Below are 23,311 nucleotides of genomic sequence, written 5' to 3' on the forward strand. Positions count from 1 at the left end.
GGGGCTGCCCCACTGCGTCCGGCCGTGCCACCGATGTGCGTCACCTTGCGCAGCCGGAGCGACGCGGCCCCCCGGGGGGCCGACCCTCGTCACCTCCGGGCCCCCATACAGACTTTCTCCTTTAAGCCTAGCTCAGAAATGACCACGCTGATCCCTCCCACCTGCCCGCTCCCCCTGGCCCGGCCCTGACGTCAGGGGAAGGCGTGCGGATGCGTGTGTGTTCGAAGCGCACATCATACACACACCAGATACCGCAGATCCATCAGCAGGCAGCCGGAGGAAGCCCCCCGGAGTCGGGCTGCGGGCGACACCGCTGCTCCTCGCAAGGTAGCGGGGCAGTGTCCGGCCCCGCCGAGCACCGATGCTCTGCAGAGCGCAGCTCCAAGGAGCCCGTCGCTGCTAAGGAGGTGAGTAAGGGGAGGCACAATGGCCATCCAGCGTGCCCGGGCTATTGTATCTGGAGGTTAAACTTCACGCACCACCTTTTTCTTTCAAACCTGCTTTTTTCTTTTGACGGTGGATAGGTGCGAGGGTGAAGCGTGACTTCCCTGCGGTTTGGTTATTCCCTACCAGCCTCAGGAACAATAACTCCCCTGGGGGTGGCGGCGGCGGCAATGTTGCACGTCTGCTTTGGCTGGGGGGCAAATAATCCAGGGCTTTGCCACGGAGGTCTGAGCTCAGCTGGGACCCAGCTCTCTGATTGCTGCATGAGGGGAAGGCAATTTGTGAAAAATCCGTCTTATTAAAGCAGGCTAATAATGATGTGGCCTTGAATTGGTGTTTCTTTGGGACTGGTATCAGCTATTCCTGCTGATGGCAAGTTAGATCCACAAAGGAGGAAGGAAGGACACAGACGAAGATGTTTGTACCACGTCTTTTGAACACTCTGCTAATTAAAAAAATAAAAACCTATACAAGGAAACAAACAGATCTCACAAACTCAGTATTTGAGAGCGATGGTTTTGCATATATGCTTAAAAGGTAAGTCAAGCCTCCATGATGGTTTCTCCCTTTGCTTCTTCTCTGCATCTGTCAGCCTGCTTGCTCTCCCCCATGGCCTCCCTGAGAACTGGGCAGCCCAGCACTGACTAAGGGAGCTTTTTATAATCAATCCATAAAGGTGACATTCATATTTTAGCGCTAAGCAGGCTGTATCGGAGGCGAGACTATCTCAGCAAAGATCTCTGGAGTTGGGAGTGTGATTGGCTTAGCTGGGGAGGGGACGCTGTCAATGTGCATTCCCCAAAAGCCGCCTAGTTTTATTTTTCCTATAGTATTTTGTCTCAGCAAAGGGGTTTGTAACACGCAGGGTAGATGAGGAAATTGCTTTGCTTGGTATTTAACTCTTAACAGCATGATCTGGTAACCAAAAAATGGGAGCGGGGGGAGCTGAGAGGCTTTCATTAGCATCGGACAGAGACAGCATTTATAAAAACCTGCCAGACGCCGAGGCTGTGAGCCTTCTCCAAGGAAGGGAGGATGGAGAATCATACCCTAGCGAGTGCCGTGGTGGCCCTCTCCGTGGTAACCCCTGCCTGGAGCCATCCTGGTTCCCCAGGTGTTTCCTGACCTTCATGGCAGCCCCCCTGGGATCTCTGCTGGTCACCATGTTGTTGTTGGGCCCCTCGGCAGGTGAATATACCAAGCAGCTGAAAAACGGGATTTTTGTTTTTGCATCAAGCCCTGGGGACACACTCGTGTGTCTGGAGGGGTGTAGCTCTTCTCTGTTTCAGCCTGTGTCTAGACAAGCTGGGTCTGGGGGGGCATCAGCCTCCCCGAGAATGGCAGCGGGCCAGAACATTGCTCTCCCGGCTTTGTAGGGTGAGGAGATGGCTACCGGCAGCTGACTGTGGAGATGGGGTGTCTTTTTGACATACAGAGACCTTTTTTTCTACTGGGGTGGATTGAGAGGGATGGCAAACCTGATTCCTAAACTGGGGCCACTGGCAGTTGCAAGGGATGGAGAAAACATGATGGTGAGTGGCACGGCAGAGCCCGTGCAAGAGATTGCTGGAAAAGACAACTGAGGGAAAACACCCTTCAGCTCCTTGGCTGGGGTGGGGGGAGCGGTGTTGTGGCAGACAGCATGTGAGCTGGGGATTTACAAAGGGAAGCAGCGGCGTGAAAGGGAACAGCCCATAAAGGCGACGGCAGGCCAGCTGAAGGGTCACGTCCACAGCCGGAGCGTGACGGCCGGCCGCCAGCAGAGCGGCCACCCATCCGCCCATCCATTCTGGGCATCCCGGGGGTTCCAGCGAATGGGAAGGAGCACAAAGAAGCGCTGCACGGGAGGGCCGACTCACCGAGGGCGATTAAGCTAATTAAATATGTATTCCCCTGCCTGGGTGAGGGACGTGTGAGGGGTTTTTCTTCACTGCTGCTAATGAACGGGGAGTAGCGGACAGAGCCTGGTGCCTCTTCAAAAGGCTCTTTTCCCCCTTCTAGGGAACCCGGAAAGGCTGTTTAGTTAAACAAGGTCACAGCCAGCACCCAAGTCAATGTGTTTGGCTTTAAAGAAGGGGAGAGAGACAGTGATTTTTTTTGATAAACCGCAGACCTTTCAGTCACCGCTGATGAATGGGGTACTTGGATCTCAAGATAAAAGCTGATGTGTCTACTGCCTGTCTGCCTTAATTGGCCTGGGTTTCCTGCCTTAGCCTGCGAGCGAGCGCTCCCGACAGTCAGCTCTGCCAGCTCAGGAGCCTGCCCTCCGAAAAATATAAAAGCAGAGCTGGCTGCTCCTGCCAAAGGAGACCCTGTCACCAGAGGGCTCTGGAGTTTGGCTCTGAGATGGTTCTTTGGGGAGGGGGGAAGGCAGACAGGGTGGTAGGTGTTTCTTATGAAGAGCATCCTTCCTGGGAGCCCTGGGCTCGATGCCACTCACACACCTCTTTGGCTTGAAGGACGGTCACCCCGGGAGACTCTTGGAGCAAAGCCACAAAGGGGAGACAGGGAGGAGCAAGGTGGAGGTCCAGCAGTGACAGAGAGGGGTTATGCTGGAAAGGCTTCCCATGCCCCACAGCAGAGCCAGGCTGCTGCAGCCTCTCCTCTTGCTTCTTCAAAGTGACCCGGATTTCATCCCTGCACTGTATATGTGCATGGGGTGGTGTTAGCCAGGCCAGGAGATTCCTGGGGTGGAGAGAGAGGCTCTTGTCCCCAACAGGGGTTATCATGACCACGGGAGATGGAGGACAGTGAAAATGCCTCCTGTGCCCAGGTGCCTCCTCCTTATCACCTGCTGGGGCTGCAGTGTGGAGAAAGGGTTGGGGAGATGATGGTGGGGTGGAGCACAGGAAGAGAAGGAGAGAACAGGAAGGTTTTTCTTGACCTCTGGCTGGACTGGGAGGGGAGGAGATACTGGCAAGGATAAGCTTGTGTCCCGTCTTCTCTCAGCCCGCTTTTGCCCTGAGTTTAATTTCTCTCTCTGTTTGTTTGTTGTGGGGATTTAAGTGAGATGAGAGGTAGGATACTGCTCTGGAGCCTCCCGCGGTGCCAAAGTTCCCATTTAACCTCAGCTTCACCAGCACCAGCAAAACCAGGCATTCAGCCGCTTGGCACCAAGGATGACCCACAGAATTGGGATGCTTGTTCCAGGTGCTGAAGAGGGGGAGAGTGTGCATGCTGGCTGCAGGAGACAGCTTTGGCATGGCTGCAGGACAGGAGTCCCTGCTCCAGCCCCTGCTCCAAGCAGAAATTAGAGCAGGCAGCTCAGGGACATGTCCGGGGGATGCATATTCCCAAAGATGAGGATCCCACAGCCTCCCTGTGTCCCTGTGTTTATCCCAGTAAGATGCCATCCCGCATCAGGACTCCCTGCCACATCACCATGTGCCAGCCAGAACCTCCCACAGTGCCTATGAGTGATTGTGTCCAACTTGTTCTCCCACATGGAGCAAGCTCAGCTCCTGGGGGCAAACAGCAGCCCAGGAGGGCACTCTCTGCTTCTGTCCTTGGCCCTTGGGATCAGATTGTCTGCCTCAGTGATGCCCAGCCTGCTACTGTTCTAGACCACTCCTTGTCCCCCAAACCAGGGAGCCTTCCAGGGTACCTGAGCCTGGGCTGGTCCCATAAGTGTACCTGAAGCAAACCCACTCTTGGTTGCCATTTCACCAGCCCACACCATTTTGTCCCTGCAAGGCTCCCGCTGCTGCACACCCCTTCCCCTTTGCCTCTTACTTTTCTTTTGCCTCTGGGAAACTTCCATTTTTTCAGCCCCTTATGGATGCCAACCAACTCCCTCAGCATACTAATAGTTTGCTCCAAGCATCGTTATTCAGGTTAAATACCCTCCATTGTTCCTAATCTGGTGGGGGAACGGAAAGGCCTTGTCAGTGAAAGCGCGCACAGAGGAGGTGCGCCATGGCGAGGCCATTTTCATAGTGGCGGCTTCATGATGTGGCAGAGAACTGAGGGCCACTTCTCCCAAATCATCCTGCTCCTACAGCCCTCTCACCTCCTGGGAAGGTGACGGATCCTGCTTTTTGCTGGCCTAAAGGGGCCAGACTGCTCGCTAGCACAGGCAGGGAGGTCGGATGGGGGACACAGATGGGGGCACAGATGGGAGCTGTGAAGCCGCTTGATGTCTGGCCTGGCTTTGGGGTGTCTCACTTGGGTGCTCCCTGAGCCTCTCAAAGCTCCACAGGCATGGGGGAAGGAGAGGTGAACCTGAGTCTTGGAACGGGAGAAGGGGTTGCTGAGCCAGGGTATAGGGGAAAGACGTGCTGAACCTGGGCTTGGGGGCAGGAGATGCTGAGCCTGTTGGGCCAAGAGGGGTAGGATGTGGAGCAGAAGACAAGCACGTGTGCTGCAGTTGCTTCGTGGCAGAGGGGAGCCACTGGAGCACAGGAAGGGTTTGGTTTGGGGGTGGTTGGAGAGCCAGTGAGGGGAGAGACGTTTTGGAGGGGTTAGTGGAAGTGACTGGAAGTTGTCTTGGAGGGCAGAGGAACATGGTGGCTTCTGCCTTGGGGTAGGACTCTAGTGTGGCCTGTGCCGCCTGGATCTGAGGGTGAAGCTCTGCAAGGCTGAGATGGGGCAGCTGTTAGGACACTGGCTGAGTCCCAGATGGGCAGCATTCCATGGCAGCATCCAAGCTAGACTGGTAGCAATGGGGACCCAGTGGCAGGCAGACCCCCTGGCAGGGGAAGAAAGCAGAGGTGGGTGAGGGGAGCAGGAATTGCCTGATCCTTCCTTGAAACTTCAGCTGCTCTAGAAATCTTTTTTCATGTCCTTGGTGCCTGCTAATTTCAGAGTGGAGGTGACCCCCTTTTGCACATCCCCCCAGGGCCTTTGTGTCTCAAAGGGCCACAGTGAGTCAGAAAACAAATTAAATATTCTCTGGGTTTCCTAGTGTGTGCAGGTGTCATCCTAAAAGATGCTGCATGCCCCAGTGGGGTGGGAAAGGGCTGAAGTGGGTGGTGGGGAAGGGAATGGTAAGTCTATAGGATGTCAGGCTCCTCAGCTCCGGGTGGTGGGAAAACCCCCAAGGCTGAGGAGTGATGGAGATGGGTGAGGCCCCTCACCCAGGTCACCCAAAGAGAGGTGCCCCCAAGCAGCCACTGGTGCGGGGCACCCCAGGACAGAGGCACCAACGTCAGATGCAGTGACCGATTGGAAATCATTGGAGCAAAGGCTTTCTGAGCAAGTGACTGCAGTGCTGATCATGCACCAAAGCATCTTGCTGGGAGGCTTAAAAGTGCACAACCCCTCCAATTTCATGCTGGGGTGCTTCAGCAGTGCCCACAATTGCTCTGGCAGGACACCTCTGCGGGGTTTCTTCCCCTTAGGGCTTTAACTCCTTGCAAACTGCATGATGCCAGCCAAAAACTGGAGCCTAATGGTGGCAGCAACAGGAGGCTGTGCTTGTGTTGTGGCTCAACTGAGGTGCTGAAGGGGTGTGAGAGCTGCTGGCAGCCCAATCACAGCCTACTGGTGTCCCTTCCTGTACAAATATGCTGCTGGCTGGGGCTGGAGTTTGGTCCTAAATCCTATAGGGCTGAGGCAACCTCCTCTGCTGGGGAGTCCTCAGACCCCTGACCCTGACCTACCTGTTGTCTCAGCCTTTCTCCTTCACTCTTTTATCAGAAATCTCAGGCTGGGACAAGTTCTCAGAGTCTGGGACTGGAGACCCAGGCATGCTGGCACTGCATGGGCATCCTTCCCAAAATGGTCCCTGCTGGTGGCAGCTCATATTCTACTGCTTCTTTTCCCAGGGTGTGCTTTTTAGAGACTTCATCTCAAATATATGGGATTATCCTGGCAAATGAGCCACAAACCAGGCTCTTCCCTTGCGACTGATTTGCTGGAACATTCCAGGCTTCCAGGGGCAATTCCTAGTGGAGAGGATTAGTGTCCAATACAGAAGGCTGGCAGCATGCTGCCTGCTCCCACAGATGGCTGGGAGCAGAGGGGCAATTCCTGACAGCAAATTGTCCCTGCCAAAAGCCCCACAGAAGGGCCTGTAACCCCCACCTCCTTTTGCTCCCCAGGTCACCAGCCGTAGACCCGCACGCCCGGGTGTCCTTTCTCCTGCCGCCCGCCCACCTGCCCCCAAAACGGAGGAGCCCGCTGGTCCCACCATGTCCTCGGACCCCAGCGCCCCGCCAGCAGTGCCACCGCTGCACTCCCCCAAGTCCCCAGTGTGGCCCACCTTCCCCTTCCAGCGGGAGGGCAGCCGCATCTGGGAGCGAGGCAACCTCCTGCTGCGGGACCTGCCCAGCCCCCTCCCCACCAAGAGGACCAGGACCTACTCGGCGTAAGTACCTGGCATGTGAGTTTGGGACCGTCCAATTGAGCTGAGCAGGGGCTGTGGTCACCTGCAGAGCCCTCTACACTGGTGCACTTTGCCAAAGCAGTGCCCAGCATTGCAGCACACACCTGCCAGGGGTGCTGCGGGTGGGTGCCATGCACTTTCCCAGGGGCCATCATGTGTTCATAGCAAACCTCTCCCCGTGCTGCCCCCGTGTGAGTGCCACCAGTGAAAAATCTCCTTCCCTTTCCTCCTGCAGGACAGCGCGTGCCTCCGCCGGTCCCATCTTCAAAGGCGTCTGCAAGCAGTTCTCTCGCTCCCAGGGCCACGGGTTTATCACCCCTGAGAATGGCACAGAGGACATTTTCGTGCATGTGTCTGAGTAAGTCCCGGGGTTGTGTGGGGCCAGAACATCCCAGGGGAGCCAGGCCAGCATGGAGATGGAGACTTGTGGGCTGGGATGTGGATCTCTCTGGTTGGGAATGGGGCTCTTCCTGCCCTCTACCCCTCATCACCTGTGGGTTTTCTTTCCCCAGGCACAGCTGGTGGGTCGGGTGCCTTCCTTGGTTCTGGGCAGTCTGGGGCAGGGGTCTGTATCTTGGCTGCAGCCCCACTATCTCTCCTTTCCTCTCCCACAGCATCGAGGGGGAGTACGTCCCGGTGGAGGGGGATGAGGTGACGTACAAAGTCTGCCCTATCCCTCCCAAGAACCAGAAGTTCCAGGCGGTGGAGGTGGTCCTCACTAACCTGGCGCCGCACACGAAGCACGAGACATGGTCTGGCCAGATCATCGGCTCCTAGGCGCCCAGGGGGCTGCCGGCCACTCAGCCCCACGGAGCAAGCCTGCCCGGCCGCTCGCAGGGGGCGTAGGGGGAGCCGAGGCGGTGGTGGGGCCGGGGCTGCCCCCGAACATGCAGGCGTTTGCGTTCAGTGTCTTTTATAAGGTTACGATTTCCTTTCTCTGTGTGTGTTTGTAAGTGTCTGTCGAAGGGGACAGGGGAAGCAGAGCCCTCCCTGGCCACCCCCAGCTCTGGGGGCAGCACCGAGCCCCATGTCCCCTATTCCTTGCCCCCCGAGGTCATGGGGAACAAAGCCCCCCAGCCCTTCAGCTGCCCTGGGCTGAAGCAGGTGCTGAGAGCAGGAGGGGGCATGGGGAGGCTCATCCTCCTGGATCCCACTCTGGCAAGATGGGCATCCCACTCGGTTCACAGTGGGACGTGCCCTGGGGAAGGGGCAAAACAGGGTGGTGTGGGATGATGTATCACTGTGCAGGATCTGGGTGGCTGAGACCCATCCCCATCACTGGCAGCTCACAGCACCCACCTGAGCCACATTCTTCCATCACAAGATCTCAGGTCAGCGGTACCACAAGGAGGTGAGTGACTTACAGGAAGCAAAGATTTAGTTTTGCAAGACTAACAGCTGCTGGCAGGGCACTGGGGGCACTTGGTGCTGTGCCTGGGGGACTGCACCTGGGCATGGGGCAGGGGGGCACTTGGCACCTCTGTGCTCCCCACCACTGCCGGGCCAGTAGCGCACTTTTCTTGGCTCGGTGCTGACATGGTTTTGGGGAGATGGCCGCTTTCTCCTCCTCCTCTTGCCCCCCTAGCCCCCTGGGGACCCCTCTTCCCATGCGTGCGCGCGTGTGTGTGTGTGTGCATGTCTGTAGCTTGCTGGGGTGGTGAGGGGCTGAGGGGTCTGAGTAGCCTCAGCTGTGGGGTGAGCACAGCCCCCTCCTCCCCAGCCCCTCAGTGTAGGCAGGGTCTCGTAAACAAAGCACAAACTTAGTTTTTGGTCTTCTCCGCCATACCCTGGCCAGGTGGGCTCCCACAGCTCCAGGGAGGGACAGGGACAGTGTGCACTGGGCTGGTCCTGAGCTGACCCCAGGGAAACAGCACCTGTGCTGATGCTCTGGGAATTATCAGCATCTTAAAGGATTTATTTCAAAGCAGGGTTGGGAACAGTGGGGTGCCAGCAGACCCTCTGAGCAGGGCAGGAAGTGACAGCCAGCTCCTGGGCACCTGCTCAGCAGGAGGTGCCGGCTGGTCCTCAGCATGGACCAGCATGGGGGTGTTTGCCACCTTTTCTGCCACCGCTGTTGCTGAGAGGGATAAGTAGGGAGAGGAGCGGGGCAGGGCTGGTGCCATGCAGGTCAGCTGGACCTTGTGGATTCAGGAAGACCACCACATGCTGCCCCGGACCAGGCTGGTGTGGGGACTGCCCTGGGACCCTCTGGCCTGTCTCACTGCCAACTCAAAGCCTGGCTCTTCCAGGGGCTGTGGCAACCCTGGCTCAGGCTCCAGGCATACCCAGGACATGCAGTCAGCTTGGCCAAGGCAAACTGATTTTTAGTTTCTCTATTTTTTTTTTTTTAAATAAACTAAAACCCTAGACTTGTTGTTGTTGGTTTTACAACTCCAGTGTGGTTCCCGCCTGTCTGACCATGTGTCAACCTTTGTAACATTGGCAATAAACCATTAAAAGTGACTTTCCCATGAGCCTTGCCCATCCCGGCTTTTTGTCCTGTGTGTTTGTATCACAGTGGGGATGCTGGTAATTCTCTCAGGTAAAGGACCTGGAGCACCCAGGGATTAATCCAGACGTCAGAACAGATTCACCCACCTCCGCACAGTATGTCCCGGGTGCTGGGAGGGCTCCAGCCTTTGCTCACAGGGAGCACATTGTGAGCCTGGGACGAGAAGCTGCTGCCCACCATGAGGGGTGACCAGGACTGAGGCTGGTTCCTCACTGCTGTGGGCATTTATAAGTGTGGCTGCCTGTTATCTGGCTGCCTTTCACCCCCGCACAGCCCAGCACAAAGCACATGCTGCCTCCAACTGCTGTGTGTTGTGGCTTTAATAGGATTGATTTTAATTTTTTTAATATACTTATCTATGTATTTAAATATATTTCTTATTTAACAGTTGGTATCAGCCAGACAGGAGCCACCCATCTTGCATGGATATGGAGACACGTAGCAAGACAGTCCCGGGCATGGGGCCTGCCACACCTGCTCACCCTCATGCACAGGGAGAAACCCCCACTTACTCTGTGGCCACCCAGAGAGCATCAAAGACAGGAGCATCAAAGGGGTCTCAGTGACAGGCATGAGACATCCCCTAGGCGTAGGGCTCCCATCCCTGTATCATCCCTGCCTGCAAAAACACAGCACAGGCAGCCAGGGCTCCCAGTGGTCCTGCTTGAGCAGGCGTGTGGGACCAGGAATCTCCAGAGGTCCCTTCAACCTCAACCATTCTGTGGCTCTGACACCCTGCAGCTGCCCCAGCTACTTTTGATGCCGCCATCCTCCTCCTCATCCCTCTTGGCCTCTTGGGTCTCCAGGTGGGAGACTAGCCCAAGCTTGGTGTAAGAGAGGAATGGAGACGGTTCCTGAACTTGATCCCACCCATGCACAATGAGCTCCTGAGCTGAGAAAGCAATGGCCTGTGCCTCAAAGGTCATCTCTGTCTCTGCTCTGCTCAACCTGCCACTCATCCCATCCTGAGCAAGGGACATACTCCCACCAGGAGCAGCCTTGGACAGAGCCTGCCTTTCCCTTCATTTCAGCCCCCATGGTGCCCCATGCTGTCAGGGCTAGACCCTACTCTTCACTAAACTCACTAGAGGTCCAGCTGGCTTTGAATAGACTTATGGGAAAAATAAACTCCCCAAGACTCACACGTAACCTGATCCACAGTGAAACACAGAAGGAGGAACCACAAAACACACAATTCCTCCATGAAGGTTGCAGTGAAGGGCCAAAATCTGTGACCTATGAAATGGGTACCCTGCATTCAGGCTTCTCCAACAGGTCCTCTTTTCCCACACAGAAATCTTCTCTGGGTAGAAGGAGGAATGTGTGCATTTGTTGGGGATTTCCAGATGCCAGGCAGACAGCTGCATTCATGCAAATGTGATGCATCAGAGATCTGATGTGTTGTAGTTAAGATGTGCAATTAAGTGGAGGAGACAGCACCCCACCAGCACTGATCATACAGTATCCTTGCTCCTGTGGCCAGGCAGGCACTTGGAACTCCGCCCATGGCAATGGGGGAGCCCTGCCCTGGGTCTGAAAGCACCAGTGTATCTCACCTGAGGAAGGTGGTGGTGCCTTGCTTAGGTGGCAGTAGGCAGCTGCGAAACTTCTCTCTGCAGTCCAGCTGCTAGTGGGAGATGAAGAGCAATGGTGAGGAAAGCAGGAAGAGGAGAAAAAGGGGAGAAAAAATAGGATCAAGAGACTGGGCAGTGCCATACCACCAGGGATGGGGTGAGAAAGGCTCCTGGGGAGCAATGGTGGGGGGTCTGCAGGAACCTCCAGCACTCTCCAGGTCCACAAACGCCAGATTGCGTGCCCGGAGAAGCTACAAGTAGGACATCTCCCTGAGCTCCTTTTGAGCACTAAATTGTGACTAGTGTTACTAGTGTGGCCACACACCCCAACGTAACTGTTGGGAATAAAAGGAGGGAGAAGGTCAAGGGAGAGATGTGGGTTTGCAACCCACAAAGATCCAGGGAGAGGAACAGGACAGGCAACAGTTGCACTAGACACCCTGTCTCCCTAAAGATGACCATGTAAACTGTGTGGGATGGGACAGGGTGGAAAAGCAAGCTTGGAGGGCACTGCTTGGGGGGTGCCTCCATTGGCACTATGAACCACGTCTGGCCTGTGTTGGCCCTCTCTGAAAATCTCTCTGGCAGCAGGATGGAAAGCTGAGCTCTGGGAAGCAAGGGGACTTGGTCTGTTATGAATGCCCTGGGTAAGGTTTTACACAGACACATCTTTATGACGAGGACAGACTGCAGGAGCTGGGCCTGTTTAGTCTAGAGAAGACTAAGAGGGGATCTCATTAATGTATATAAATACCTCAAAGGCAGGTGCCAAGAGGATGGTGCCAGACTCTTATCAGTGGTGCCCAGCGACAGGACAATGAGCAACGGCCATAAACTAAAACATAAGAAGTTTCACCTCAACATGAGGAAGAACATCTTTATGTAGAGGGTGGCAGAGCAGTGGAACAGGCTGCCCAGGGAGGTCATGGAGTCTCCCGCTCTGGAGACATTCAAAACCCACCTGGATGCATTCCTGTGTAACCCGCTCTAGGTGACCCTGCCTTAGCAGGGGGTTGGACTAGATGATTTGCAGAGGTCCCTTACAACCCTAACAATTCTGTGATTCTGTGGTCTGTGACACCTAATGGACACAGGATTGGGAAGGCCATTGGAAAGCCTTCTGAACCCAAACTGTTCCAGAGCATGCTCTGCACACACCAGGTGCCAGCATCCTCCAGCCATGCCAGGCAAGGTCTGACTTGAACGTAGAGAATAATAATATAGAAAATAAACACTAGGGGGGTTTTTTAAGCTAAAGAGAAGAACTGGTTTCTTCATGCACCCGAGCAAAGCTCAGAGCAGCAGCCCAGTCATTTCAAAACTATTGTTCCCAGGTCACCTGTAGGGAGGGACTGGCACAGTGTGGCATCAAGGGCAAGGACATGGTGACCTCTCCATTAGAATGCACAATGGTGCAACAAGCTGGGATCCCAACTATTCCTTCCTACCAAGGCTTGGAGCAAACAGCCTTCCTGGCTTCTTGCCTTGGAGCAGCTCCTGTGAATGTCTGCAGCCTCAGCAGCCTCAGCTGCCTCAGCAGCCCTGGCCTCCTGGGCCAAGGTGCAAGGGAGAGAGAAAGATGAGAAGCATATTCCCTCATGCAGAACTGTTAAGAGAAACAGAGTGGAAAAGGAGAGGAGAGGGAGCACGGGGAGGACACATACACGCTCTCGACTGGCCCTTTCAAATGCTTTCCAACCACAAAAGCATCTGCATCACCTCCCACCACAGCTGAACTGTCAAGAGAGAAGTTTCTCTGAAGGCAAGGAGGGTCTGATGCTACGACCTCTAGCCACAGATGGGGAGTGCCAAAGGGCTGCTCAGCTAAGGCTCCTCCTGCCACCCACCCAACCTCGTGTTACATCCTCACCAGCTCTGTAAAGTGTTTTTTTGGTCTACCCTGAGCAGATTCCTCAAATCAAGGTGCTTTTCCTGGTGGGGGGAGAGGGTGGGACCGGGACAGGGCTGCAAGGACCTGGCAGTCAGCACTCGTTAGCTCTTTCTGGAAAGAAGATTTCGCGGCATCGCTGGACCGTGTCTTGGGGGGACTGGACACTGTGTCCCACAGTGCGGGGATCATCATAGATTTCGTAATCATTCCCTCCCTGCAGGGGAATAGAAAACAGGGACAACATTAGCAGGGTCTTGCCAGAACCACCTCATCCGCGAATCTGCACTTTGCCCTCTCCCGTGCGGAGCTGGGGTGGGAGCCAGCAGCTGGGCAGGCAGGGGTGGGAAGGGGCAGTCAAGGCTTTGCTGGCCCCAAGGGCTGGGAATTCTGCTCCCTCCCTCTTGCCTCCCCTCTTTAATGCCAGAGGAGGAGAATAGATAGGATGGGGAAGGTCCCAGACCAGCAAAGCTTGTCCAGGAGCCTGGGGTTAACCCCTGCCCTGCCTGTGGAGGGGTTAATAGAAGGTTACCCCTGTGAAGGGGTGGGCACATTTGGGGAGCAGAGGTTGCCGGCTGGAAAGAGCTGAGTGGATGATTAGTCTGGTCTCCAGCAGCAAGGAAGCATCATCTTCCACTACTCTAAAGGGAGGGTGACGCTGTTCCTGCTGTTGAGAAATCCTCTCCTGAGTGCTGGGGGCTTGTGTTTGCGGTTGTTCAGGCTGCAGGAGTGGCTGCCACCCTACTGAGGGTGCTGGGGTAAGGAAAGCAAGGCTGAGGCAGACCTGCTTCCCAGCACAGTGAATCTGAGATGATTTCCCTATGACCCAGTAGGCCTGCTGCCATCACAGAGACCATCACAAACCCACACAACAGGATAGCATCTTCCTTCCTCACACTAAAGGTCTGTATTGGTGCCAATAGAACCAAAGCCATGGGACCCGTGATAGAGCAGTCCACACAGGAGAGAAAGCGGCCACGTGTGGGGTGAGTGGGGAATACTCACAGGGGTCGTCTCATTCCCAAAGAAGTGGATGGTGTCAAATCTCTCGTCGTCGAGCACATTGAGGCAGTAGCGCTTGTCCCAGCCCTCTGGGAACACGTCAAAGCTGATCATGCCACCTGCCAGCAGAAGTGAGGGCATCAGAAATGTCACTGGGAGCTGGCAGGGTGTCCCACCCTGGGATGGGCAGAAGGATGGGAAGGAGCTGGATGTCTGTGCAGACCCACCACTCCAAACAGCAGCCACGAACACCACCAGCTCTGCCTGGGTGTTCCTCTTGGCATGTAGCTAGGATAGTGGCCGAGGCTGTTCCTATGACAACAGGCTGGAGTGACATCAGTATGGCTGGGGTGACATTAGCACAGCTTCCCTGCAGGCAAGCAGGAATTGGCAGGTTCCTCCCAAGAGAGGCATCTGTTGGGGAAGGTCTGGGGTCGTGCCTTGTGGATAGCACCAGCACGTTCTGTGTCCCAACAGAGGACAATGACCTTGGAGACTGGCACCAGGCTCTCTGCTAGGCTCCTGCCTGGACACCCCTCGTCCTCCAAAACCACTGTTCTGATGCTCCTTAGCCATGCAGGGACTGGGAGCTCCCATACACTGTCTATACACACTTGTAAGGAACTTGCCACAGAGGTACCATGAACCCATCAACATAATCAGGGTGCGACCCTGGCCCATCACCTCTTGACACAAGAGCTAAGTGAGGGTTGCCAGCATCTGGAGGGGCACCGAGTCAGATGTGGCAAACACACAGTGGTCAGGGAGTTTTCCCAGAGAGCCTGCATATGGACGTGGACACCCACAGCCAGCAAGGGTTAAAAAACTTCCCAGCCCTTGCTCTTAGACGAGACGGTTTACCCCAGCACTGGGTTGCCTTTCTGGGGTGCTTGGAGGCAGCACCTTCTCCATCCTCTCCAGGTGCCCCACTGCATGCACAGGCTTGTCCCAACACCAAGACAGGTGACATGTTCCTCCCAAAGTAAAGCCTGTGACTTAGGGCATTTATATGTTTAGGTCTCACTCAGAGCCAGAGAAACGGGGATTTGAGCTGGGATGTAAATCCTCCTGCTAGTCCAGGTCTCTGCTCATCTTCTCCAGGAAATCTACAGAAACCCTGGCGTTTCACACTCTCCTTCATAAATGATAATCCTACCTTTCTCTAAGGAAGGTGGTGAATTGACAGGCACCAATCCTCAGGGCTGCTCAACCATGCAAGTCCTGATGCCATGATCCTCCTCTCCCTCAAAACTGGCTGTTTTGAGTGTCCCTATTGGTTTGGGGATTCCAAACCAAGCCTCCTTGGAGCCTGAGGAGCTTGAGCTTGAGCCTGTGCATCCAGCTTGGAGCAGAGGAACCAGACAGGATGCCCTGGACAGAGTACTGTGATATAAATGGGAGCAAGTGCCCTATGAGCTCAGGGATGGGGATGTCCACAAGCTTGCAGCAGGATCCAGCATCTGAGCAGGAGCTAAACTTGGTTGACATTATTAAAATCCTTCCTGATTTTGCATCCAAAGCCATTTACCTATGAAAAACTCTGCCTTTCACAGCATTCTAGCCTTTCAAACAGAGCTGGGCAACAAGAAGGGGCTCCTGATGCCAGCTGGAACAAGAAGAGGTGATGTTGAGGAGCGCCAGCACTGTCCCTCCCCTAGGTAGAGCAGGGGTCTGGAGGGGCTGCAGGGAGATCTCCCACCACCTCTGGGCCATGTATCCTCCAAAGCCTGGGAGAAGGCACATGAAGTCAGCTTGGCAGAAGGGCCCCCTTTCCATGTGCCCTATTTTTGGATGACACCCCATGTTTTCTTTGTGGATGAGTGGAGGGCCTGCAGCTCCCCTTGTCTTCATGCTTTTACACAACAGGCCTGGGCTCTTCATGGCAGCTTCCCAAAGTCAGAGGAGAAAGGCCCATTGTTTTGCTCTCACACCCCGTGAGTGCGGGGACAGAGTAGCAGGGACCTTGTCTTTCTCTCCTGTAACAAATGGTGTGTGTCAGTGCTGTGGGCAGCACAGGATGCCCCTGGCAGGATGCTGAAGGCAAGCAGAAGCTCTCAGAGGAAAGCCCTTGGAGGACCAGATCCTTGGTACTAGCCCACGTTGGATGCAGGAGTGGGTGTCACCCGCTGCCTCTCAGCCTCACCATCCCACTGCCCTTTGGCTGGGCTGACACACGGCACCTTCTTATCTCTCACATATCTACCTGCCCTGAAGAGGGTCTTCCAGCATCATCCCCACCACTTACACACCCACATTTCTCTCCCCTGCCCTGGCCAGACCCCCAGGATTGCTCAAGCCCCTCCTCTGGTTCCTCACCTTCAGTTAGCTGGCTGTAGGAGCCACACCAAGAAGTGGCCCTGCAAAAGCCCATGGCATGGCGCTGCAAATTCCTTACCCCTTGTCAGCTCTTTTTCCAGGAAAAAAGATGTTTCCCTTGCACCCCACCTTCCCAAGAAAACCCCAGAGCCCAGACACACATAAGGCTCCTGTCTGATTCCTAGAGAGGAGTGCATGTGTTGGAGCTCTGCTGGCTGCCCTGTTGCTGATACTTCAGCCAGAACAGGCCCTTTGGGCAGCAGTGGGCTCCATGAACTGAAATTAAGGCAGGGATAATGTCATGGAAACCTTCCTGTCCAGTCAATTCCCAGGGAGGCAAATCTGCAACAGTTTATTCTCTGCTGTGGCCCTGTGATGGATGCGAATGTGATGCCCCTGTGGCAGCTCTCCAGGACTAAAAGCTCCTTCTGCTCTTCCCAAGGTCTCCAGGCCCTCATAGGGAACAGTTGGGATTCTTGCTCCCCTTCATGGAAAATTTCATGGAAAACATGATAAAGACAGAGCCAAGGAAGCCCTCCCAGCTCACCTCGGGAGAAACGCAGGCCCTTGCCAGCAAACTCCCTCTGCAAGGCTGCCACAAACTTCTCCCGGATCCGCTCTTTCTGTGGAGGAAAAGGAAGGAAAGAGAAGGAAATAGGGTTTGAAAAATTAGATGCTGACAGTCTCTTGGAATCCACTGTAACCTGTCTGCTGGACAACTCTGCCTTATTGCTTTGCTCCCTTCCCAACTGTCCTAGGCCATTTAGTCAACTCCCACCAGTCCTGCCCACTGCCCAAGTAAAAGGCCATCAGCTCAGTCCATGGGGAAGAGCAGATCCCAGCCCTTCCTTGGCAATGAAATGCAATTGTTTCAGTTTCCTAGAAGGCCAGTTCATAACCCAAAGTCTCCAGTTTTGATTAAGAAGTCTTGCAAGGACCAACTGATCCCTCAACCCCAAGAAAGCTCCCCCAAGCGTAAACTGGTATGAGCATGGGCCAAACGCTCCAGAGACCTGCCCAGCAGATCTCTGGTGTCGCTCTTTGAGTCTGGAAAGCTCATCAGTTTCAGCTCTGTTGCAGCTGGGAGAGTGGGAGAGAGGATAGGTGCTGGGCCATCTTTGGGTAGTGTAAATGAGGAAACATGCTGTTAAATAACTGCCTTATTCCCTGTGGCTCTCCCACGGCACAGAGCATCCTGCTGGCCACCCCTTCACACTGGTGGTCCCTAATGAAATCCAATTCTTCCATTCATCTGTGTCTCCCCTCAGGTTTTCTGATCCCCAGTCCTGTCTCCACCTTGCTGCATATGCACAGCTTGGAGCTGGGCTCCCTTCTCCTTGGGAAGGGGAGAAGAACATAAGACCTGAGATCTGTGGTTGTGCAAAACCAGCAAAGGGGAGGGTGAGCCCATGTCTGGCCTGCGTACCTTGTCCAGCTCAGAGAACTCAATTCGCTCTTCGGGGGTGCAGCTTCTTCCGATGGGGGAGATGTTCAGCATCCCATTGCGAAACTCAATGAAGGTTCCTCTGTGAGTGGGCAAAGGGAGAAGGTTACTGGGGCAGGGAGAGAAAAACAACCTTTACAGGGGAATGGCTGCTTAGCGAGGCTCTGCAAGGACATGCAGGAGGAGAGAAGCCATGCCCGCTCATGGGTGCTTCACACTAGGAAGGGACCAGGCAACAACAACTGCTTAAGATCCCCCTGGGGTGCATAGTTTTATACAAAGAGACTGTAAGAGAAGAGGAATAAACAGTTCTGTGTGCCCTGGGGACAGGCTGGATACAAGGAGCTTAGGTAACATTTTCTAATGTTGGGATAACTGCAAGGACAGCTATTGCCTGGCCTGGACCAACTGCCTGATGAGACTGTGGCATCTCCATCCCATTTAAGAAATATTGTGTGGGCTGTGAAGCTGGCAGTACCTTGGGGCAGTGCAATAGCACAGGTCAGTGTAACTTACTGCTGATGTCCAGCAACCGGCTGAGGAGCAATCAGGCAATTTGTGTCCTCGTGGGACACAAATCAGGGCCTTCGTATCTCCCATTTGACCCCTGAACCTCTGACTGCAGCTCTTATCTAAGCTTGCCCAGACAGCATCCAGTTCCTGCATGCCACCCTTGCTGCTGGGATCACTGTGCTTCCTTTGTGGGCTGGTTGAAAGCACTGAGCTGGCAGAAAACTGCTACCTTCTTTTCTCTCTGCTATAAACCCAGCTAGTTCTGTTTGCTTGTCAAGGGACCAGACAGGTACCAGCACTGGTGGGGCAGAAACAACAGGGCATGGCAGCACTGCTAATGTGAAAACAGACTGAAGCTCTTGTGGAAACCTAGCTGGAGCAGAGAGATCCCCTTCCCTGTCCAGCAGAGGATTCCTGATCACATTTAACCCTCTGATGTCCCTACCAGCCCTGCCTACTGTTTCTCTGCGATAAAGTGAGTCTGGAGGAAGAACTCTCCCCCTCCTGTCTTGTTACATAGTGAGGAACACCATGGGGAACAGACACAAAGGCAGCCATGCCTGCAGCCTGGGAGCAGCATCTCTGCAGCACCCAGGGTTTGGTGGCTCACGCCCCAAGTCAAGACTCAGGAGATCTGGGTTAAAGTCCTTGCTTTGCTAGAAATCCTATAAGCCTAAATCCACAGAGCTACTTGGGAGCTGAAACTTCGCCAGGCTGTTGGGTAACTAGACAGCAGTGAGGCAACCAAAGAGCCTTGAGGGTTCTGGGTCCCAGCCTGTGCTTTCAGGGGCCTGTTCAGCCAGCAGTCTTGTTGCAAGGAGCCACCCTAGCCCCTCTCACCAGTCCTTGTATTGCCACATAGTGACTCATATCAAGCAAATAATCTGGATCACAGTGTAGCAACTTTTACCAGTTTAATCTCGACCCAACAGCTCACCTGCTCAGGTTCACTGTACAAACACATGAGGAGAGCAGAAAAAAAACATCCAGGGCGAGGGGAAGACAGAGCTGCTGCTTTCAACAGCACGGGGTGGCTCATGCATTTGTGAAATTGTGGTCTGAGGTGGAATTTGACCCTGTACCCAGGCTGGCTTGACTGCAGATTGCCTCTGAAAGAGGTCCTCCTGTTCTACCCTTCCACTTTCATGCCATCTGTTCCCTCTCTCTCCTTTCTGTACTAACAGGGTGAGCTGATCCAATGGAAAACTACCCTTTTCTGTCCTGGTAGTCGTCTGGTCTTCCCTCAGAGGAGGTGTACCAACTCAGCTCCCCCTCTGGCTGTTGGATATCAAGGGGAAGACCAGACAGGAACACATGGCTGGGAGCAGGGCAGGGCCAGCTAGTGACACTGGGTTAGAAACAGTGAAACCGTGTGCTCAGGCACTGGACTTCCCATCTTAAGATCGATTGTTTGCCTTTTTGGAAACTCATATGACCAACAGTGCCTGATGCCCTGACCAGTAACAAGCTGGCACCATTGTCCTAAATTGGATACATGCACTGGCTGTACCTTGCTTCCCCAGGAAGAAAATCTGAGAGGCCAAAGAACAGGCATTATGCTAAAACATAACGCAGACTCCTCAGAACAAAGACCCTCCTCCATTATTTGCCCAGGCTGCCCAGCTCAGCGGGACACTGATCCTACACAGTGCCTTTCGATGCTAAGATAAAACCTGAAGCAAGACAAGCTCTGTAGCTCAGCTGTTTTTAGGAGAGCTCTGGAGCCCAGGGTTCCCTAGAAATTAGTGTTACGACCACCATTTGCAAGCACTTGGGCCGTTACCGTTTCTTGGGCAGCTTCAGCAATGCCATGTAGTTGAGACAAAAGTTGATCAGATCCTGCAGCAGCTCTTCCCCCAGGTGGTCCTGAATGGCCTGCATGAAGAGAAGGGGAAGTGAAGAAGATGCCTGACTCCCTAGGAAGCCCACCTAGAAGAGTGGGACATTCAGATCTGGCAACTGGGGAGAAGAGGCTGGGTGGGGCAGGCGCTGGTCCCCATGGCGAGCAGGGCACAGGGCAGGAAAGCCACGGCTGCAAAGGGAGCTGGACCTACCTGCTTGGAGACCAGCTGCCCATTCTTGTATTGCACTGTGCCGTTCTCTGCGAAGACGTAGTCAAACTTTTCAATGACTGGGAGGGGAGGAAGCAAAAGAGGAAACATGAGTATTGCCTGGGAAGAACAGAAAAAAGGACTGGGCTTAGGGCTAAGTGAGCCATCCTCCTGCTTCCATAGTACCACACTTTCCACAGCGCCTGTGCTCTGCTAAGGGCCACTGACCATCCTACTTTCCTTGCTTTCCACAAGGTGGATGAGATTATCTTCTGCTCACGGGTGGGGAGCTGACGCACGCAGGGGGAAACGACCTGACCGAGGTCACGGACTGAATCAGTTGCAGGACGAAGATAAGGGCTCCAAAATGTCAGGCTTTCAAATACATGCGTGTTACTCTGCTCTCTCCTCTGCCCTCCCCATTGCCAGGCTGCCGGGGTGATGTGGTTACTGGTTATCTAACTCCAGCCCCTCCTGCAACCCAGACACGCAGCACTGGCGACTCAGCAATCCGCCTCAGCCGGGAATTTCTCGGCCTCCCTCTGCTAGCGAAGCGGGAGGTAGAGCTTGGAGCCCAGTGGCGCTTGTTATCCATGCCGGGGAAGGAAAACACGGTGGAGGGAGCAGGGGCTTCCCTCTTGCCCTCTCACTCCCTACTCTACCCCGTGTCCCCGTTGGAACCTGCCAGAGACCCCACACGGAGCAGCAGGGAAGCAAAAATTGCCGGGGGATGCTGCCCGCTGTATGTGGGGGCGCAGCTGTCAGAGCCCTGATGAAGCTCGTACAAAACTGACGCTGGAGTCAGCAGCGTGGATCGGAGCATCCCTGCCGGCTCTCCACAGAGGCGGGGGGGAGCCAAGCAGCAGCTCCGCAAGGGCGCAGCCAGCCTCCCCAGGGGCAGCCTTGGGATTGGATTTAGGGCACAGGTGACCCCTGGGAGATCTCGTCGGCCGCGTCTCACCTTCGTCCCCGTCCCCCAGCTGCTCGGCTATCTTGGCATAGTCGGAGCCTCCCACCACGCCGATGTGCACCCTCTCCCGCAGCTCCCGCAGGAACGCGTCCACCTCCGGCTCGATTTTCTGGAGGGGAAGCAGCGGGTGAGGCCGGAGCAGACGGGACGAGCTCCGCCACGCTGACCTCGCCCCCGCCAATAAGAAGCCCACCGCCGCCGCGCCTCGCTACCTGCCGAGCCGGCGTCAGGGTCCCGTCCACGTCGAAGAGGCACAGCACCCGGCCCCGCGCCGCCGCCATGCCCGCCGCCGGCCCGGGCTCTGCGGGCGGGAGGCGGGACCGCGCCGGGGAGGCGATGGCGGCCGCCCGCCCTCCCCGCGCCCGCCGGCGGGACGTGCGGCCGCCGCCTCGGCACCGACCGGGGGCTCCATCGCCTCGTCAGTGGAGCCGCAACGTGCCGGGCGTGAACGGCGTCCCCGCTTCAGCTGTCTCCTTAAGTCTTTGGCTTTAGAGCCCTAATGAGGGACCTGGGAGTCTGGAGGAGGGACGGTGTGGGGGGTGCGTGTTTTCACATTTGCTGCCGTGCCCCCGGAACTGAGGGGCTGTGGGTCTGGATTGAGCTGCCTGGTAAACTCAGCTTCCCTGGGGGTTTCTGTGTCCTAGCGAAGGACACTTCCCACTGTCCAGCAGCACACACTCATCCGCTCAGTCCCTGTGCCTCATCTTGCTTTTCCAGTAGGATTAGCTATTCATAGCTAATGTTCCACTGGAGAAGTGAAAATACCCTCTGCACAAAGCTAATAACTTTTGCTTTGACCTGCTCACAAGTCATTCAGGATTTAATTAGACCATCTGGTCAGATCATATTCACATGGCTCCGTATTATGCTGTCCTGATAAGTGACATTGAAAACCCCCTCCCCACTGCCATCTCCTACAATGATTCCTGAATTATTTTCTGAAATCAAAACCAACCTATGTGGAACATCCAATGCTTTCTGCTCAACAGTTAGCTTGCATTCCCTTCCCCAATTGCGCTCAGTGCCAAACTAGGTTGGAATTGGGGGGAGGCATTTTTTTACTGTTTTTTTTCTCGGTATTATTTGTTCCAGGATATTGTACAGTCCCTTTTCCCAGTTCTCCACCAGTTTCCTCTCAAAATGAAGCATCCAGGTGGCTTCACAGATTCTGTTTTTTTGTTTGTGGTTTATGATTTTCCTGCTCCCACTCTGTGAAAGGGGCGGTGTACAGAAACCATGTTAATAATTTTGGTTTACCAAGACATCCTCAGCTACTTTCTGGGGGAGACATTCATTGTCCACTGGTTAATGCCACCAGGACAGCTGTTTCCAAACTGTTTCTGTGAGTTGCCTCCACAACATAGTGAGTCAGGCAGTCTTGGACGGGTATTACTAGTGTTATTTGCCCCAGCATTAATTTTCTTGCAGAATCACAGCCAGTGGGGCCTTCTGGATTAGACCCAGTTATGGGCTCCTGCCTCTGGAAAGCAGGACTCTTTACTCAGATGCATTGAAGCTTCCAGAGTGGTTTCTTAGCACCCAACTGCTTTGTATGCAATTGAGCACTGATTTTTTAGTTGAGTTTAGGGTTATGTTCATTTATAGGACTTGTCTAGGTGTGGTTACATATATCATCAGTCAGCATGTGGATGCTTACTCCAGAGTATGAATACTTCGAAGTGTGCCTACCATGGCATGCTGACAAGTGAGCAGACGTGCCTTCACGTGTTCGGGGTACTCAAGTACCAGAAGCCAAAGAACTGCTCTCCCATGTAGCAGGGCTGTGAGCTAACGCCCAGGGCTCTCAAAAGACAGCCGTGGGGTCAGATAGACAGCGAACTCCCAGGGTTTCAGGAATGCAAGCCTTTATTTTCCATAAGCCACGGCATGGTATAAGGACGAGACTTCCCAGTCTGCATGAAATAAGCATGGATTTAGGGAAAACTGCCAGCTCACACCTATTGCGGCCCTAGCAGTGTACTGTCCTTGCTACCAGGCACTTGCTGAGGTCCAAGCTGCCCCACGATCTTGTCTCCTGGCTGCTCCTGCAGCTTTTGTGTCTGTGAGAGACCTCTCTCCATGCCTGTTGCACTGACATTACTGTGGACATCCCAGCCACTCTCCCCAGGCTCAGGTGCATCCCCGTGCTGCGAGGCAGCAGTGCCACCTCGGGGCACTTTCCTGAATTGGGAAGCCTGTTAAAATTCAGTCAGCATTCACATTTTCACAGTCCTGCAGTGCCTATCAGGTTTATGCTACCAGCACAGCTTTC

General features: G+C 54.7%; 2 protein-coding genes across 2 annotated transcripts; one reads left to right on the forward strand and one right to left on the reverse strand.

The window, feature by feature from the left end:
* The first annotated feature begins 150 nt into the window (after positions 1–150).
* CSDC2 (cold shock domain containing C2) lies at positions 151–9,243 on the forward strand. The gene is made up of 4 exons (XM_027885028.1): positions 151–407; positions 6,486–6,751; positions 7,005–7,127; positions 7,384–9,243. Exons 1-4 carry the CDS (start codon positions 210–212, stop codon positions 7,544–7,546), a joined length of 750 nt encoding a protein of 249 aa, XP_027740829.1. The 5' UTR covers positions 151–209; the 3' UTR covers positions 7,547–9,243.
* A 2,584-nt stretch (positions 9,244–11,827) lies between these two features.
* Positions 11,828–21,351, reverse strand: PMM1 (phosphomannomutase 1). Its single transcript, XM_027885046.1, has 8 exons — positions 21,252–21,351; positions 21,031–21,148; positions 20,073–20,149; positions 19,802–19,893; positions 17,488–17,587; positions 16,609–16,684; positions 13,749–13,864; positions 11,828–12,960 (listed from the first exon to the last, which is right to left on the reverse strand). Exons 1-8 carry the CDS (start codon positions 21,318–21,320, stop codon positions 12,838–12,840), a joined length of 771 nt encoding a protein of 256 aa, XP_027740847.1. The 5' UTR covers positions 21,321–21,351; the 3' UTR covers positions 11,828–12,837.
* Between the last annotated feature and the right edge of the window lie 1,960 nt (positions 21,352–23,311).

This window comes from Empidonax traillii, unplaced genomic scaffold, assembly GCF_003031625.1.
Source record: "Empidonax traillii isolate 1590-97213 ecotype Southwest subspecies unplaced genomic scaffold, ASM303162v1 scaffold159:size1039807, whole genome shotgun sequence".
In the NCBI taxonomy this organism is placed as follows: Eukaryota; Metazoa; Chordata; class Aves; order Passeriformes; family Tyrannidae; genus Empidonax; species Empidonax traillii.

What these genes read in the sequence shown, in the direction of transcription:
- PMM1 (XM_027885046.1), bottom strand. Translation starts at nt 21,320, where the DNA reads ATGGCGGCGGCGCGGGGCCGGGTGCTGTGCCTCTTCGACGTGGACGGG. An exon ending in AGTTCTCTGAGCTGGACAAG is followed by an intron (nt 16,685 to 17,487) that starts GTACGCAGGCCA and finishes TTTCCTCCACAG; the next exon opens with AAAGAGCGGATCCGGGAGAA. An exon ending in TTGGGAATGAGACGACCCCT is followed by an intron (nt 12,961 to 13,748) that starts GTGAGTATTCCC and finishes ATTCCCCTGCAG; the next exon opens with GGAGGGAATGATTACGAAAT.
- CSDC2 (XM_027885028.1), top strand. Translation starts at nt 210, where the DNA reads ATGCGTGTGTGTTCGAAGCGCACATCATACACACACCAGATACCGCAG. An exon ending in AGCCCGTCGCTGCTAAGGAG is followed by an intron (nt 408 to 6,485) that starts GTGAGTAAGGGG and finishes TTTGCTCCCCAG; the next exon opens with GTCACCAGCCGTAGACCCGC. An exon ending in AGGACCAGGACCTACTCGGC is followed by an intron (nt 6,752 to 7,004) that starts GTAAGTACCTGG and finishes TTCCTCCTGCAG; the next exon opens with GACAGCGCGTGCCTCCGCCG.